The 15,286-nt window shown below is 38.3% G+C and overlaps 1 protein-coding gene across 1 annotated transcript in view; it reads right to left on the bottom strand.

The window, feature by feature from the left end:
• The window catches only part of LOC102175670 (UDP-glucuronosyltransferase 2C1), a 43,633-nt gene extending 39,072 nt beyond the window's left edge, over positions 1–4,561 (bottom strand). Inside the window, exon 1 of the mRNA XM_018049526.1 lies at positions 3,702–4,561. Coding sequence (XP_017905015.1) covers positions 3,702–4,422 — 721 coding nt within the window. The 5' untranslated portion in view covers positions 4,423–4,561. The remainder of the gene's footprint in view (positions 1–3,701) is intronic.

Raw genomic sequence — 15,286 nt, forward strand, 5'->3', positions numbered from 1 at the left:
ATCTGTGGTACATATACACAATGGAGTATTACTCAGCCATTAAAATGAATACATTTGAATCAGTTCTAATGAGGTGGATGAAACTGGAGCCTATTATACAGAGTGAAGTAAGCCAGAAAGAAAAACACCAATACAGTATACTAAACATATATATGGAATTTAGAAAGATGGTAATGATAACCCTGTATGTGAGACAGCAAAAGAGACACAGATGTAAAGAATGGACTTTTGGACTCTGTGGGAGAAGGAGAGGGTGGGATGATTTGGGAGAATGGCATTGAAATATGTATACTATCATGTAAGAAACGAATCACCAGTCTATGTTCGATACAGGATACAGGATGCTTGGGGCTAGTGCATGGGGATGATCCAGAGAGATGATATGGAGTGGGAGGTGGGAGGGGGGTTCAGGATTGGGAACTCATATACACCTGCGGCTGATTCATGTCAATGTATGGCAAAACCAATACAGTATTGTAAAGCAAAATAAAGTAAAAATAAAAATTTAAAAATAAAAATGTAGGAATTTGAAAAAAATAAAAATAAAAATTTTAGTATAAAGAAAAAGCATCTTAAAGATATAGAGACCTTTTTAAGGAGCTAAGAATTCTACTGGTGGATGGTTTTCATTGTTGAGTTAATGACTCCTTCCAGGCCTCCATATCCTTTATCTTTTAGGTCCCTGGAGGATAAAATCAATGTAACCCAGATGTAGAAAAAGAATATAGTAGTTTTGATGTCAGCAATACTAGATTTTTGAGTTAATGAATTTTCTCTTTGTTATAAATTTCTTTACTCCTCTTTCTTTGTTATAAATTGTTGTGTCCTTGCTATGTAAGAATGTAATCTTAATTAGTAATTTCTGAGAGTGGCACCAGACTTTAGTAAAAACAACACTTTTAGGGCAAATAAGTTTTCTGGTTGACAGACCCTTATCAGAAAAGGGCCATAAAATGCTAATAGGCCTCCTGGCCAGAAGATGATGTAAATCATCTAAGACCTCTGTATACAGCTAGGTATGCAGAGAGAAAGCCTGGTCTCGATAAGGGTCAGGGCTGCTGACCCTGCATGACTTTGTATAATCCCTTGATCTCTATTTACAAAAAAGTATAAAAGCTTTCCTGGAAAATAAAGGACGAACCTGTTTCTCAAAAATCTGGCTTCCCCCATGTCTTCATTTCTTTCTTACTTTATTTTCTGGCTGATTCCCATCTGGAGCATAGAGGCTTATCGTGTCTACTTATTTGCCTGGGCTTCTAAGACACAAACCAGAGGGAACCCAAGGAGGGGCACCCTCCTCTATTCAAGCGGGCACCTGTGGCCTTATATAGATGGTGTAAGTCTCTTGTCTGAGGCTTTATTGGCTTTCTACGTAAACCGAAGAATACAGCCTCTTTCTCTCCTCTATTCTCTTAACTGCAAACTATTTCCTTATCGCTCCCTAAATCTAGATATCTTTCTCGCCACACTGTCTCCGCCTTGAATTACCCTGGATCCACCAGGGCTGGTCCCCAGAATCTTATCCTTTTCATCAGAGGGCAGACAGAATGAAAACCACAATGAAAAACACGGAAAACTAACCAAACTGATCACATGCGCCACAGCCTTGTCTAACCCAAAGAAACTGTGAGTCCTGCCCTGTAGGGCCACCCAAGACGAGTGGGTCACAGCAGAAAGTTCTGGCAAAACCTGATACACTGGAGAAGACAATGCCACATCACTTCAGTATTCTTGCCTTGAGAACCCTACGAACAGTATGAAAAGGCAAAAAGATATGACACTGAAAGACAAACTCCCTAGGTCGGTAGATGCCCAATATGGTACTGGAGAAGAATAGAAAAATAACTCCAGATACAATGAAGAGATGGAGTGAAAGCAAAAATAATGTCCAGGTTTAAATGTAACTGATGATGGAAGTAAAGTCCGATGCTGTAAGAAGAATATTGCATAGGAATCGGGAATGTTCAGCCCACAAATCAACATAAATTGGAAGTGATCAAAAAGGAGAGTGAACATAGACATTTTGGGAATCAGTGAACTAAAATGAACTGGAATGGGTGAATTTAATTCAGATGACCATTGCATCTACTACCATGGGCAAGAATCACTTAGAAGAAATGGGAGGGTCCCTCATAGTCAAGAAAGGAGTGTGAAATGCAGTATTTTGGTCCAATCTCAAAAATAACAAAAGTAGAAATTAAGAGTTTTCAAATAAATAGCATTTGTATTTATGTGTAGTGAGGGATATCATCTACAGTTATTTGGTGATTATTTCACAATAGGTGCAAATATCTAATCATCTTGTTGTATACCTGTGTTGAAACAAAATTATTTTAAGTTGGCAAGCAAAATTATGCATAAAAAATTCTCTATCACTTGAGCCACTACCCGGCACTCCCTGTTTTAGTGTGCAATGTGCTTCTGCATTATACATTAACTAGATCCCCTCGGAAGACACAGGAAAGTTTACTCTGCAAAAAAAGTAATTTCCTCCTGGCACCAGCAAGGTAACTCATTATAAGCTAACATTCTTTCCTTAATCTTTTAAGGGGTCACATTGACCCACTACTCACTTTTTAGGACTACATAAACTGGCAATATAATGTTCTGATATATAACACTTTCAAGAATAACCACTTCCCTCAAAAACTTATATGACAGTTCTTTAACTTCTAATGGGCAGAGCATTCCTCCGAGCTTCTTGACAGATTTTCTCCAGGGTTATAATCCTCAGATTGACTCAAATGAAATCTTCCATACTATTCTAGGTTGACTATTGACTAATTTTTTGTCACTATCTGAAACTAATACAGTGTTGCATGTTAATAATACCTCAAAAAAATCTAACTAAATAATATATGAAAGGTACTGCTTTCTCAAAGGTAAATTACCTCTTATGCAAAATTTCCTTATCATAATCACATAAACATAATGAAAAATAAATTCTTCAAAAGCAAACTAGAAGGGGGACATGGGCTTGCGAAAATAGAGAAAAATTTTGTGCTCAGGGTCAAAAGTCAATAGTTGACTTCCAATGAACTCTAATCTTAAATAGAAGAAGAACAAAACACTGAAATGAGTTAAAAAATCTAGAAGCATGGTCCTATAGGAAAAATAAAAAATCGTCTTTGGTTTTCACACTTTTGAAGACAAGAACAAATGAAACCAAACTACATTATTTATTTTCTAGTTTCGTGCTCACCACATTGCAAACCTGGTCATCAATTAACTATTCTTTCATAGAACACAAATATAAAGCCTTAAGAAGAACAGGTTAATCAGAAAGAAATCAGGTTGTGAAAGAGGAGAAGCAGAACACAGAGTACTCCAAGGTTATGGAAATTAAGCATGCTGTCTGATTTGGGTTTTCCAGACACTCCAAAAACTGAAGCCTAAATATAAAGAATATTCCTTCTTGGATATGTGGCAGGGTTCCCCTGGTGCCTCTAATGGTAAAGGATCAGCCTGCAATGCAGGAGACCTGGGTTCGATCTCTGGGTTGGGAAGATCCCCTAGAAGATGGAATGTTATCATTATTTAATCATATAACACAAAACAAAACAAAAAAATAGTCTTATTAATTTTTACATTCAAAACAGTGTAGTCACCCTAAAATACCATTTGTAAATTTTCATAGTCAGATAAATGTTTGCATTATTTATAGAATATAAGAATATTTATTATATACATATTATTCTTACCTAAAACCTTGCTGTAATATTCATCCCATTCTGGAAATACATAATATGAATATATTATATCACTCACTGTATACAGTAACCAGTTCTCCAGCCTCCGTATAAAAGTCATCTTGTCTGTCAGTCTTGATGTGACACCAGGAACATATGAAGGAGGCATAGGAAGCCCAGCACACAGTCTTTCAATGACATTCCCAGAGAAAAACCGAAAAGTGTATATAAATGGAATATTCAGGAGTTCAGACACAAGTTCCCCACAAAAACTTAAAGGGTCGGCAATACAGACATCAAACTTGGCTGCCTGTAGCCTGCCGAGTAACTCCTTGTTTGTGATAGCACTGTCACACACTCTTTTGCTTGTTAATAAAAATTTTTTGTCCAGGTTTGCCAGTTTTATTTGCACTTCCCACCATGAGAGTTTTGGCAGTTCAAAAATTTCTTCATAGAGCATGGTACTGAGCTCTTCTATGAAAATTTCTTTAGTCACTGAAACCTGGAGGATCTCCACATGATAGGGAATCTTCGTACGATCAATCACAGGACTTTGTGACGGTACCAGGAGAGTTATCTCATGCCCACGAAGGTGAAGCTCTTCTAGAATAACCTGTAAATTAATCCAGTGACTAAAATCCATAGGCCATACAAGAACTTTGCCCGTCCTCCCAGAGTCAAGGAGACATAGCTGCAGCACGAAAAGGATGCAGAAGCCTTGCACAGTCTTCATGCTTAACTCCTGCTTGAATTAAATCTTAAACCAAATGCATGAAACTCACAATTCAAAGATTTCTCCTTAACAATTCCAATGAGTTTATAGTAGGTTGAGCCGAACTTTGAAGTGTGTACTTTGTATTATGGATTAAAATCGAAAGCAAATGCTTTGACGTGAGAAAAAAAAAAAAAAAATACTTGATAAAACACAATACACTGAGTTAGGAAATATTTACTCAGGCTTAAACACAAATCCATAATAATTTCTAATATTTGGAAACCTGACATTATGTGATTGCATATTCTATTAGAGCTAGATTTTTTGGAATTTTTTTCTGGTTTTATTTTTATGATCATTTGAAAAGGAAGATCTCTGTAGTGTTTCTTTTACTGATAACTCTTCTAGATATTTTAGGTACAGAAGAGATCATCACTTAATGCCAGAAATACACATACTGTAAGAGATGTTAAGGCAAGGAGATTTGTTCTATTTTTAATTTTAATTTTATGTTGGATTATAGTTGGTCTAGTGGAGAAGGCGATGGCACCCCACTCCAGTGTTGTTGCCCGGAAAATCCCTTGGATGGAGGAGCCTGGTGGGCTGCAGTCCATGGGTTGGTGAAGAGTCGGACATGACTGAGCGACTTCACAACAATCTTAGTTTCATATATACAGCAAAGTGATTCAGTTATACATATACATATATTTGCTCTTTTCAAAATTCTTTTCACATTTATGTTGCTACAGAATATTGAGCAGAATTTCCTGTGCTTTATACTAAGTATAGTAAGTCCTTGTTGGTTCATCTGCATTAAATACAGTAGCCTATATCTGCTAACCCAGATTCGCAATTTATTGCTCCCCCTACCTTGCCCATTTTGTAACCATAAGTTTGTTTATAGTGTGTGTCTCTTTTTGTTTTGTAAATAAGTTCTTTTTTCAATTTTTAGATTGCACATATAAGCAATGTGATCATTATCTTTCTCTCCATTCCTTAATCACTTAGTATGATAACTTTCAGGTCTCTCTGTGTTGATGGAATATTTCGGAGATTAATCCCTTGTCAATTTATTCATCTGTAAATTTTTTTCCCACTCTGAGGATTGCCTTCCTATTTTGCTTATGTTCTGCTTTGCTGTGCAACAGCTTTTGAGTTTAATTTGATCCCATTTGTAAGTTTTGTTTCCATTTCCAATACTCTGGGAAATGAATCAAAAAGGATATCATTGTGATTTATTCAAAGAATGTTTTGGTGTTTGGTGTTACATTTAGGTCTTTAATCCATTTCAAGTTAATTTTTGTATATGATGTTAAATAGTGTTCTATTTTCATTCCATTAATATATCTTTCCTTCTGGGAGCCGGCATGGGGAATCCCGCCTGTGGCAAATGTCATGAGGAAAGGGGCCTGACAAAACGCAAAGGTGGGATCAGGCCTCAGGGGTCTCTCTGGACTTTCTCGAGCATCTACCCCCAAAACCAGAGTCTGCCTGCCTTACATCATTATGCTTTCCACCTATTCTTCTGACATTATACTGGGGGCAATCCCTGATCACCTTTCTCAGGAAAAAAGTTAACTGAGAGCTCCAGTTATTAGTCTTCTGCCTATAAAAGGAGTGTCTCAGCTCAAACCCCTCTTATGGCTCTCTAACTTGCCTGACAGGTTTACCTGGACTTTTACAATTACGCATGTGATTGTTTACAGCCCCCCAGCCGTGAGAGGCATGGGAAGCCTAAAATATAAAGCCTTTCAAAGAGTTAAAAGCTGTTAGAATAGTGCTGGTATAAGATTTCACTGTTGAGCCAACGCTTGCTGCTAAGTTCCCATGTCCCTTATCCACTGTGCACTGGGAGAGCATTAGTTAACATAGTCGGAATGCAAGAAAAACAAGTGCAGCCTTGAAACTAACCACATCAGAACTTTGAGCTAATTGGTCCTTTCTTTGTGGTAACTTGCTGCACCTTTGCGTCGTGAAAATGTAACTCTGTTTGATACTTTCTGAGGCTAACGTAGATTAGAAATATAAAGAAAAAACACCAAGGGAAAATAAGTTTTCTGGTTGAGTAGCCTTTATCAAAAGAGGGTCATAAAATGTCCACAGGCTTCCAAGGCCAGAAGATAATATACACAACATTGTTTGTGGGAAAGGTATGCAGAAAAAAAGTCTGGTCTCCATAAGGGTCAGGGCTGCCGACCCTGCCTGACTTTGTATTATCCATTGATCTCTATGTACAAATTAAAGTCTAAAAGCTTTCCTAGAAAATAAAAGGATGGACCAGTTTCTTGGAAATCTGCCTCCCCCTGTGTCAATTCTCTCTCTCTCTCTTTCTCCCTCTCTCTCTCTCTCTTTCTCCCTGTCTCTCCCTCTCCTTTTCAGGCTGAATTCCCGTCTGGAACACAAAGGCTTGCCATGTCTACTTATTTGCCTGGGCTTCTAAGACCCACACAAGAGGGAGCCTAAGGTGGGGCATCCTCCACTATTCAAGCAGGTACCAGTGGCCCTACGTAGATGGTGTAAGTCCCTTGTCTCGGGGCTTTATTGGCTTTCTATGTAAACCAAGGAATACAGCCTCTTTCTCTCTTCTATTCTCTTAACTGCAAATTCTTTCCTTATCTCTCTCTACATCTATATATCTCTCTCGCTCCGCGGTCCCCACTTCAAATTCCCTGGATCCACTGGGGCTGGACCCCAGCAAGTGGTGCCTGGAACAGGTTATTTGAAGATAGGTCTCCTTCAGTGCACAGTTTTTGGGACAGCTAGGACCCCACTCAGGGTGTCGCAGACCCTCTGCATAAGATAGGTAGGGATCAAGGGGTGGGAAGTTTTGGTTGAAAGAAACCCAGTTGAAGGGTTGAAATGAAACCTGATTTCTAAGGGTTGAAATGAAACCTGCTTTCCAAGGGATTGAAAAGAAACCCCCTTTTTACAAAGGTTGAAACGAAACCTTCTTTACAAGTCAGAAATCTTTCTTTCTTATAGAAATCTCCGACATGGGTAACAGTGAGTTAAAAGAATGACAATTCTTTATAGAAGTAATCTTGTAATTAATTAAGAGGAAATAATTAAGTTGAATTAAAGTTAATAAAGCCAATATTCAATCCCTTTTTACATTTGTACAAGAACAATGTCCTTAGTTTTCAAAAGAAGGCACTGTTAATTTAGATACTTGGGTGAAGGTAGGGAAACAGCTAAAAGCATATTAAGCTTTTGCTCTGTAGAATATGATTAGAAATGTTCTGAACCCTCGTCATGAGGCTGTTAGATAGCCTATGGGAGAGGCTATAGTGGTGGATGGTAGTGGGTCTCCACCTTCTACGCAGATCATATTTTCTGCCATTGATGAAGAAAAAGAGGGAGACTGTGCTCTACCTCCCGAGGAAGGAAAGGGCTTACAGGACACTGTGGCCAGGCACCCTGGCAAGCCCCCTCTCACTCTACACAAACCTTTAAAGATTTATCTGATTTAAGGCGACCACCACCACCTCCCTCTTGCTCCTCCCCAGGGCTCAGGAATTCCCCACTTTGCCTCCAAAGCCTCCGAGATCATTGCCTAAGGCTGAAAAAGATAAAAAGTTTTTGAACAAAGGAACTGTGAAAGCTGTGCACAATATGCAGAGCCTGCTCCTAGGAGAAAATCCCCTTAAAGGGGCCTCACCCAGGCTAGGAGAGAAGGAGCGAAAAGGAGACTTGGCAACAATATTAACCCCTGACATGCAGGTTACTCTGATTCCAGCAGGAGTGGCTGGCCCCCTGCCTGAGGGCGTTATAAGACTTGCGCTGGGGCGTAGCTTGCTTTCTTTTCAAGGAATTTCAGTGGTGCCTGGTGTAGTAGATTCTGATTATACTGAGGAAATTAAAGTTTTGATCTTGCCGCCTGCTAAAACTGCAAATTAATAAAGGTCAAAGAATCACACAGCTTTTGCATTTACCTTATTATCAGACAGAAAAACCTTGACTTCTCAAGCTAGGGGCCCCAGAGGATTTGGATCTAGTGATCTAGCTTTTTGAGTGCAGGAAATTACAGCTTCTAGGCCTTTAAAAGATGTTTTAATTCAAGGAAATAAAATGTCAGGGCTGTTAGACACTAGAGCAGACATCTCTTGCATTGCTGGGAAAGACTGGACCAGCTCCTGGCCAACACATCTTACTGAAAATGAGTTGGTGAGATTAGAGAAAATGATATGTGGGGTGGGGGTGCTGCAGAAGAAAAGGTGAGGGAAAATTTAGAACCTTGGGGAGTAGTGAGTTCCCCGTTGCTGGGGGTATTCAAGCAAAGATTAGATGGTTGCTTGTCATCTAAAAAGCTATAGACCAGATTTAGGTTATGGAAGGATAACTGGAGAAGCTTATAAAGATGTTGTGCAACACCTCTTTACTTGCTTCTCATATTTACGTCTGCTAAAAGTTTTGAAAACTGGTAATGCCCCTTTGAAGCTGCGGCGAGACTGTTTACTAACTTTAAATGATTTCCAAAAATTATTAGGGGATATTAATTAGATACACCCGCATTTAAAACTGACTACTGCAGATTTAAAGCCTTTGTTTAATTGCTTTAAAAGCGATCCTAATCCCAGTTCTAAGGGAAAGTTGACTAGTGAGACAGAGTTGGCTCTTGTTAAAGTAGATGAAGCTTTAAAAGATCAGTTAATTAGGATTAATATTACCAAACAATGAGATTAAATTATCCTTGCCACAAAACATACACCTACAGGATGCTTGTGACAAGAAGGCCCATTGGTTCCATCTACCAGTGACCCCAAGAAAAATAGTTTCATCTTATCCCAGCTTGGTGGCACAATTAATTTTAAAAGGAAGAAAAAGAAGTGTGAAACTTTTGGAAAACAAGTAGCAAAGATAGTAATTCCATTCAATAAGGATCAACTGCAAGTCTTTTACAAAATAGTAATGATTGGCAAGTTGCCGTGATAGATTTCAGGGGTCAAATTTTGTTTCATTTGCCCTCAAGCCCCCTATCGCATTTTTTGAAAACACATCCAGTAATTTTTCTGAAAACAATTTTCTATTCAGCCTTTGAAAGGGGCTACTACTCGGCCTCTGGTTAAGTGAAAAGATCTCCTTACAGGAGAGTGGAAAGGGCCAGCTATAGTGCTACTTGTGGGAGGGACGTTCTGTCTCAAATAAGAGTTGCTCGGAGAAGGGTTTTCTCAATTTCTTAGTTATCAACAGGCGGTACAATTAACGATATTTTATGTATTGCTATAAATACATAATATATTTAAATATAAATATATTTGCCTAATTACAGTTTGCCTAATTAGGTATGGGTATAAATAAAATATAATAAAGGTATACCTAATTCTATTTACAAATTTATACTTAATTAATTTGTATATAAGTTAATATGTACACTATATATACATATTAAATATATACTGTATAATTATATTATATATATAATATATATATTGTGGTAATATAATGTCTATGTAGCTGATATTAATTGGTATAGATTGATGTGCTGTGATAAAATATATTATATATACTGTATAGTTATATTATATATATGTGACATATATTATTACAGTACATTGGTTTGTGTTGGTTGGTATTAGTTGTGTGCATGTTATATTGCTACAATACATATTGATTAATATATTAATTATAAAGATTAATTCAAGTATATTGATTTATATATATTATATGTCAATAAGTTTATACTTATTGCCATATATAAATATATATATAAATACATTATTTAGGTATATCTGTATACCTAAATGAGATAAGGAAGTTATACATTTATTATTTAAATTTATACAGAGACCTAAACTAAACATTAGACCTAAATTAACATATCCTTAAATTTATGTTGTTAAAACATAAATTTTAAAAATTTAAAAAATTAAATTAACAACTGCTTGACAATTTCTTTACCATTAAATCCCCATAGGTGTAATTGGGGTAGCCAAACAAAAAAAAATTTGTTTTATGGCAAAGCAGCCCTGTAGAGTGGGTCCATCTTCCCGCTCAAGCTAAAAAAATAGTGGCTTCTTATCCAGGGTTGGTAGCTATGTTAATATTAAAAGGAAGGAAGCAGAACATTAAATTATTTGCTAAAGAGCCATCAGAAATTGTAATTCCATATAACAAAGAATAGCTTGATGCTCTTTTAATGTTTGATGAAAATTGGCAGATTCATTAACCAGGGTTACAGTGGCCTCTGTTTTTGAAGAAACCTGAGTCTCTCACTCCCTTCATCATCAAAATGCTACTGCCTTAAGACATCAATTTCAAATTCCTCGAGAATCTGCTTGAGAGATTTTTCGTTCACACTATCCCACTACTATAAATAGTTTACCTATGGGAATTAGCCCTTGCAGTCTCAAACCTAATATGCTTTGGCAGATGGATGTAACTCATGTCTCCTCATTTGGAAAATTGTCTTTTGTTCATATAACTGTAGATACTTTTTCCCATGCCATTATTGCAACTGCTCACACAGGAGAGGCATATAAGGATGTTATACAACATCTCTTTACTTGTTTTTCATATTTGGGTTTGCCAAAAGCTTTAAAAACTCCCAATGCTCCTGCTTACACCTCTAAGTCTTTCCAGGAATTTTGTACAAAATTCCAAATTAAACATAACACAGGCATCCCTTATAATCCACAGGGACAAGCTATAGTAAAAAGAACTCACCAAACATTAAAAATACAAATTAAAAAATTAAAGAAAGGGGAATTTAAGCATAGTTCCCCCCCCCCCATCAGATTTTACAACATGCTCTCTTTGTAATAAATAACTTAAATGCTGATTTGTCCGGAACCACTGCAATGCTTCACCATTTGTGTCTGGAACAACAGAATGCAAAGCCATTGGTGAAATGGAAGGACCTCCTCTCCAGACAATGGAGGGGTCTTGACCTATTGTTAACTAGTGGTCAAGGATGTGCTTGTATTTTTCCACAGGACACAGATTCTCTGATTTGGATCCCGCACAGGCTGATTTGCCATGTCGCAGTCCCCTAGATATCCGGTTCCCCCATTGCTTCCATCACAAAAGAGGAAGGGCACTCCTCTGCCCCTGCCGCCGCCGCCTCATGGAACAGCTGCGTGCTGGGAGCCGCGGGCAGGAGCAGCCTGGCTGCCAGGACCCAGTGCACAACGTTTGCAGCCGGTGGCCCCGCCAGTGTCCATCTGCATGCTTGGCCACCACTGGGCCCGAGGCTGGCTTAGTGAGGGGGCGAGGGCAGTGCCCAGGCGCCTGCCAGCAGGAGAGGCAAGATAAACATCGAGATCCCAGTGGGACTGACGGAGCTGCTGCAACGCGAACATCGACCAGAAAATAAATCTACTTATTCTGTTTTGGCTTGTTTACCCTCTCCTTATGTTTTTCTCTTCACTAATGTTTCCGGAAGACTCTATGTACGGATGAATTATTCAGGTGGACTTAATATACTGTCCTGTGAATGATGTATGCTTTCATCTTGCTTAACTGCTCCATATAATATTTTCTCTTTTTTGGTGTTAAAACGTCCACCCTATCTTATGGTGCCTGTAACTGTAACTATTTATTGGTATGATAAGTAGTTGGTATGATTATTGCTGTGTTACAACAACTACAAGATTTAATGTAATCACGATGGTTTGTGGGCTTACTTATCTTAGGAATATCAGCTTTAATAACTGTAATTACTTCTGTTACTGTGGCAGCAATATCATTGACTCAACAAGTGCATACTGCCCAATATGTTGATACTATGTCTAAAAATGTTTCTTTAATGTTGGCAACACAAGAAACTATAGATAGGAAGCTAGAGATGAGGGTTGATACCCTAGAGGAAGCAATAACACATATTGGGACTGAACTATAGGCATTAAAAACAAAATTGGCATTGTCCTGTCATGCAGACTATGGGTGGATATGCGTTACATCCCTGAAAGTGAACGAGACAGACTATGAATGGAAAAAAATTAAAAATCATATTTCAGGTATTTGGAACAGCTCTGACATTGGTCTGGATTTAGGGAAACTTCGTAATCAGATACCACTATGGAACACTCCCAACTAGACTTTACTGCCACAGGAGCAGCTAATGACTTTCTCCACACCTTTTCTAATTTCATTTCTGGAAAAAACATTCTGTCTACTGTTTTTAGCTATGTTGCTGTGGGTGCTCTAATCTTGCTCGTCATAATCATTCTTCCTTGTATTGCCAGGATTCTTCGGCAGAGCATTCAGAAGCTCGCGACTGAACTGCATCTGCCTGTTTTAAGAAATAAGAAAGGGGGAGATGCCGGGAGCCAGTATGGGGAATCTCCCCCATGGCAAAGGTCATGAGGAAAGGGTCCTGACAAAATGCAAAGGTGGGATCAGGCCTCAGAGGTTCCCCTGGACTTTCTTGGGCATCTACCCCCAAAACCACAGTCTTCCTGCCTTACATCATTATGCTTTCCACCTATTCTTCTGACATTATACTGGGGGCAATCCCTGATCACCTTTCTCAGGAAAAAGTTAACTGAGAGCTCCAGTTATTAGTCTTCTGCCTATAAAAGGAGTGTCTCAGCTCAAACCCCTCTTATGGCTCTCTAACTTGCCTGACAGGTTTACCTGGACTTTTACAATTACGCATGTGATTGTTTACAGCCCCCCAACTGTGAGAGGCATGGGAAGCCTAAAATATAAAGCCTTTCAAAGAGTTAAAAGCTGTTAGAATAGTGCTGGTATAAGATTTCACTGTTGAGCCAACGCTTGCTGCTAAGTTCCCATGTCCCTTATCCACTGTGCACTGGGAGAGCATTAGTTAACATAGTCGGAATGCAAGAAAAACAAGTGCAGCCTTGAAACTAACCACATCAGAACTTTGAGCTAATTGGTCCTTTCTTTGTGGTAACTTGCTGCACCTTTGCGTCGTGAAAATGTAACTCTGTTTGATACTTTCTGAGGCTAACGTAGATTAGAAATATAAAGAAAAAACACCAAGGGAAAATAAGTTTTCTGGTTGAGTAGCCTTTATCAAAAGAGGGTCATAAAATGTCCACAGGCTTCCAAGGCCAGAAGATAATATACACAACATTGTTTGTGGGAAAGGTATGCAGAATAAAGCCTGGTCTCCATAAGGATTAGGGCTGCTGACCCTGCCTGACTTTGTATTATCCATTGATCTCTATGTACAAATTAAAGTCTAAAAGCTTTCCTAGAAAATAAAAGGATGGACCAGTTTCTTGGAAATCTGCCTCCCCCTGTGTCAATTCTCTCTCTCTCTCTCTCTCTCTCTCTCTCTCTCTCTCTCTCTCTCTCTCTCTCTCTCTTTCTCCCTCTCTCTCCCTCTTCTTTTCAGGCTGAATTCTCATCTGGAACACAAAGGCTTGCCATGTCTACTTATTTGCCTGGGCTTCTAAGACCCACACGAGAGGGAGCCCAATGTGGGGCACCCTCCACTATTCAAGCAGGTACCTGTGGCCCTACGTAGATGGTGTAAGTCCCTTGTCTCGGGGCTTTATTGGCTTTCTATGTAAACCAAGGAATACAGCCTCTTTCTCTCTTCTATTCTCTTAACTGCAAATTCTTTCCTTATCTCTCTCTACATCTATATATCTCTCTCGCTCTGCCATCCCTACTTCGAATTCCCTGGATCCACTGGGGCTGAACCCCAGCACTTTCCAGGTTTCCCAGCACCACCTATTGAAGATCCTATTTTTTCTCCACAGTTATAGATTAATTTAAAATAGGTCTGTGGGTGTGTTTCTGGACTTTCTATACTATTCCAGTGATCTATATCTATTTTGTGCCAGCAGCATCTGTCTTGATGACTATAGCTTTGTAGTGTAGTCTGGGAGAGCTTATTCCTCTAACTCTGTTTTTCTTTCTTAAAATTGCTTTCACCATTCAGGATCTTTTGTGTCTCCATATTTTTTTTTAATTGTGTTAGTTTATAAAAAAATACCATTGGTAATTTGGTAGGGATTGCATTGAATCTGTAGATTGCCTTGAGTACTGTAAAAATTTTGATAATATTGATTCTTCCAATTCAAGACTATGGTATATCTTTCCATTGATTGTGTCATCTTTGATTTATTTCATCAGGGTCTTATTCTGTTCAGAGCACAGGTCTTTGGCTACCTTGGTAGGATTATTCCTAGGTATTTTATTCTTTTTGATGAAATGGTAATGGGGATTTTTTTTCTTTAATTTCTTTCTGATCATTCATTGCTGGTGTATAGAAATACAATACTGTGTTAATTTTGTATCCTGTTTACTTACCAAATTCATTCATGAGATCTAGTAGTTTTGCATATAATCTTTAGGATTTTCTATGTGTAGTATCATGTTTTCCATAAACAGTGATAGTGTTGTGTTTTTTTTTCCAGATCTTTTATTTGTGTGTAGTTGCTTTACATTGTTGTGTTAGTTTCTGTTGTACAACAAAGTGATCAGCTGTGTGTATACATATGTGCCCTCTCTTTTGGACCTCTTTGTGAACCCCCATCCCACCATCTAAGTCACCAAAGAGAACCAAGTAGAGCTCCATACACTATACATCAGGTTTCTACCATTTATCTGTTTTGCACATGATAGGGTATGTACGTCAAACCCAATCTCCCAATTCATTCCCCCTCCCAAGTCCACATGTCTGTTCTCTATGTCTGCATCTATACCCTTGCCCTGCAAATAGATTAATATGTACCATTTTTTTTTTAGATTCCACATGTATGCATTAATATATGTTATTCATTTATCTGCTGATGGACATTTATGTCATTTCTATGTTCTGGCTATTGTATTAATAAACAGTATTGAAATGATATTTGAGGTGCATATATATTTTTCACATATGGTTTTCTTAGAGTACATGACCAGTTTGGAATTGCTGATCTTCTGGTAATTCTATTTTGAGTATTTTAGGGAACATCTGTAC

The sequence above is a fragment of the Capra hircus genome, chromosome 6, assembly GCF_001704415.2.
Source record: "Capra hircus breed San Clemente chromosome 6, ASM170441v1, whole genome shotgun sequence".
NCBI lineage: Eukaryota > Metazoa > Chordata > Mammalia > Artiodactyla > Bovidae > Capra > Capra hircus.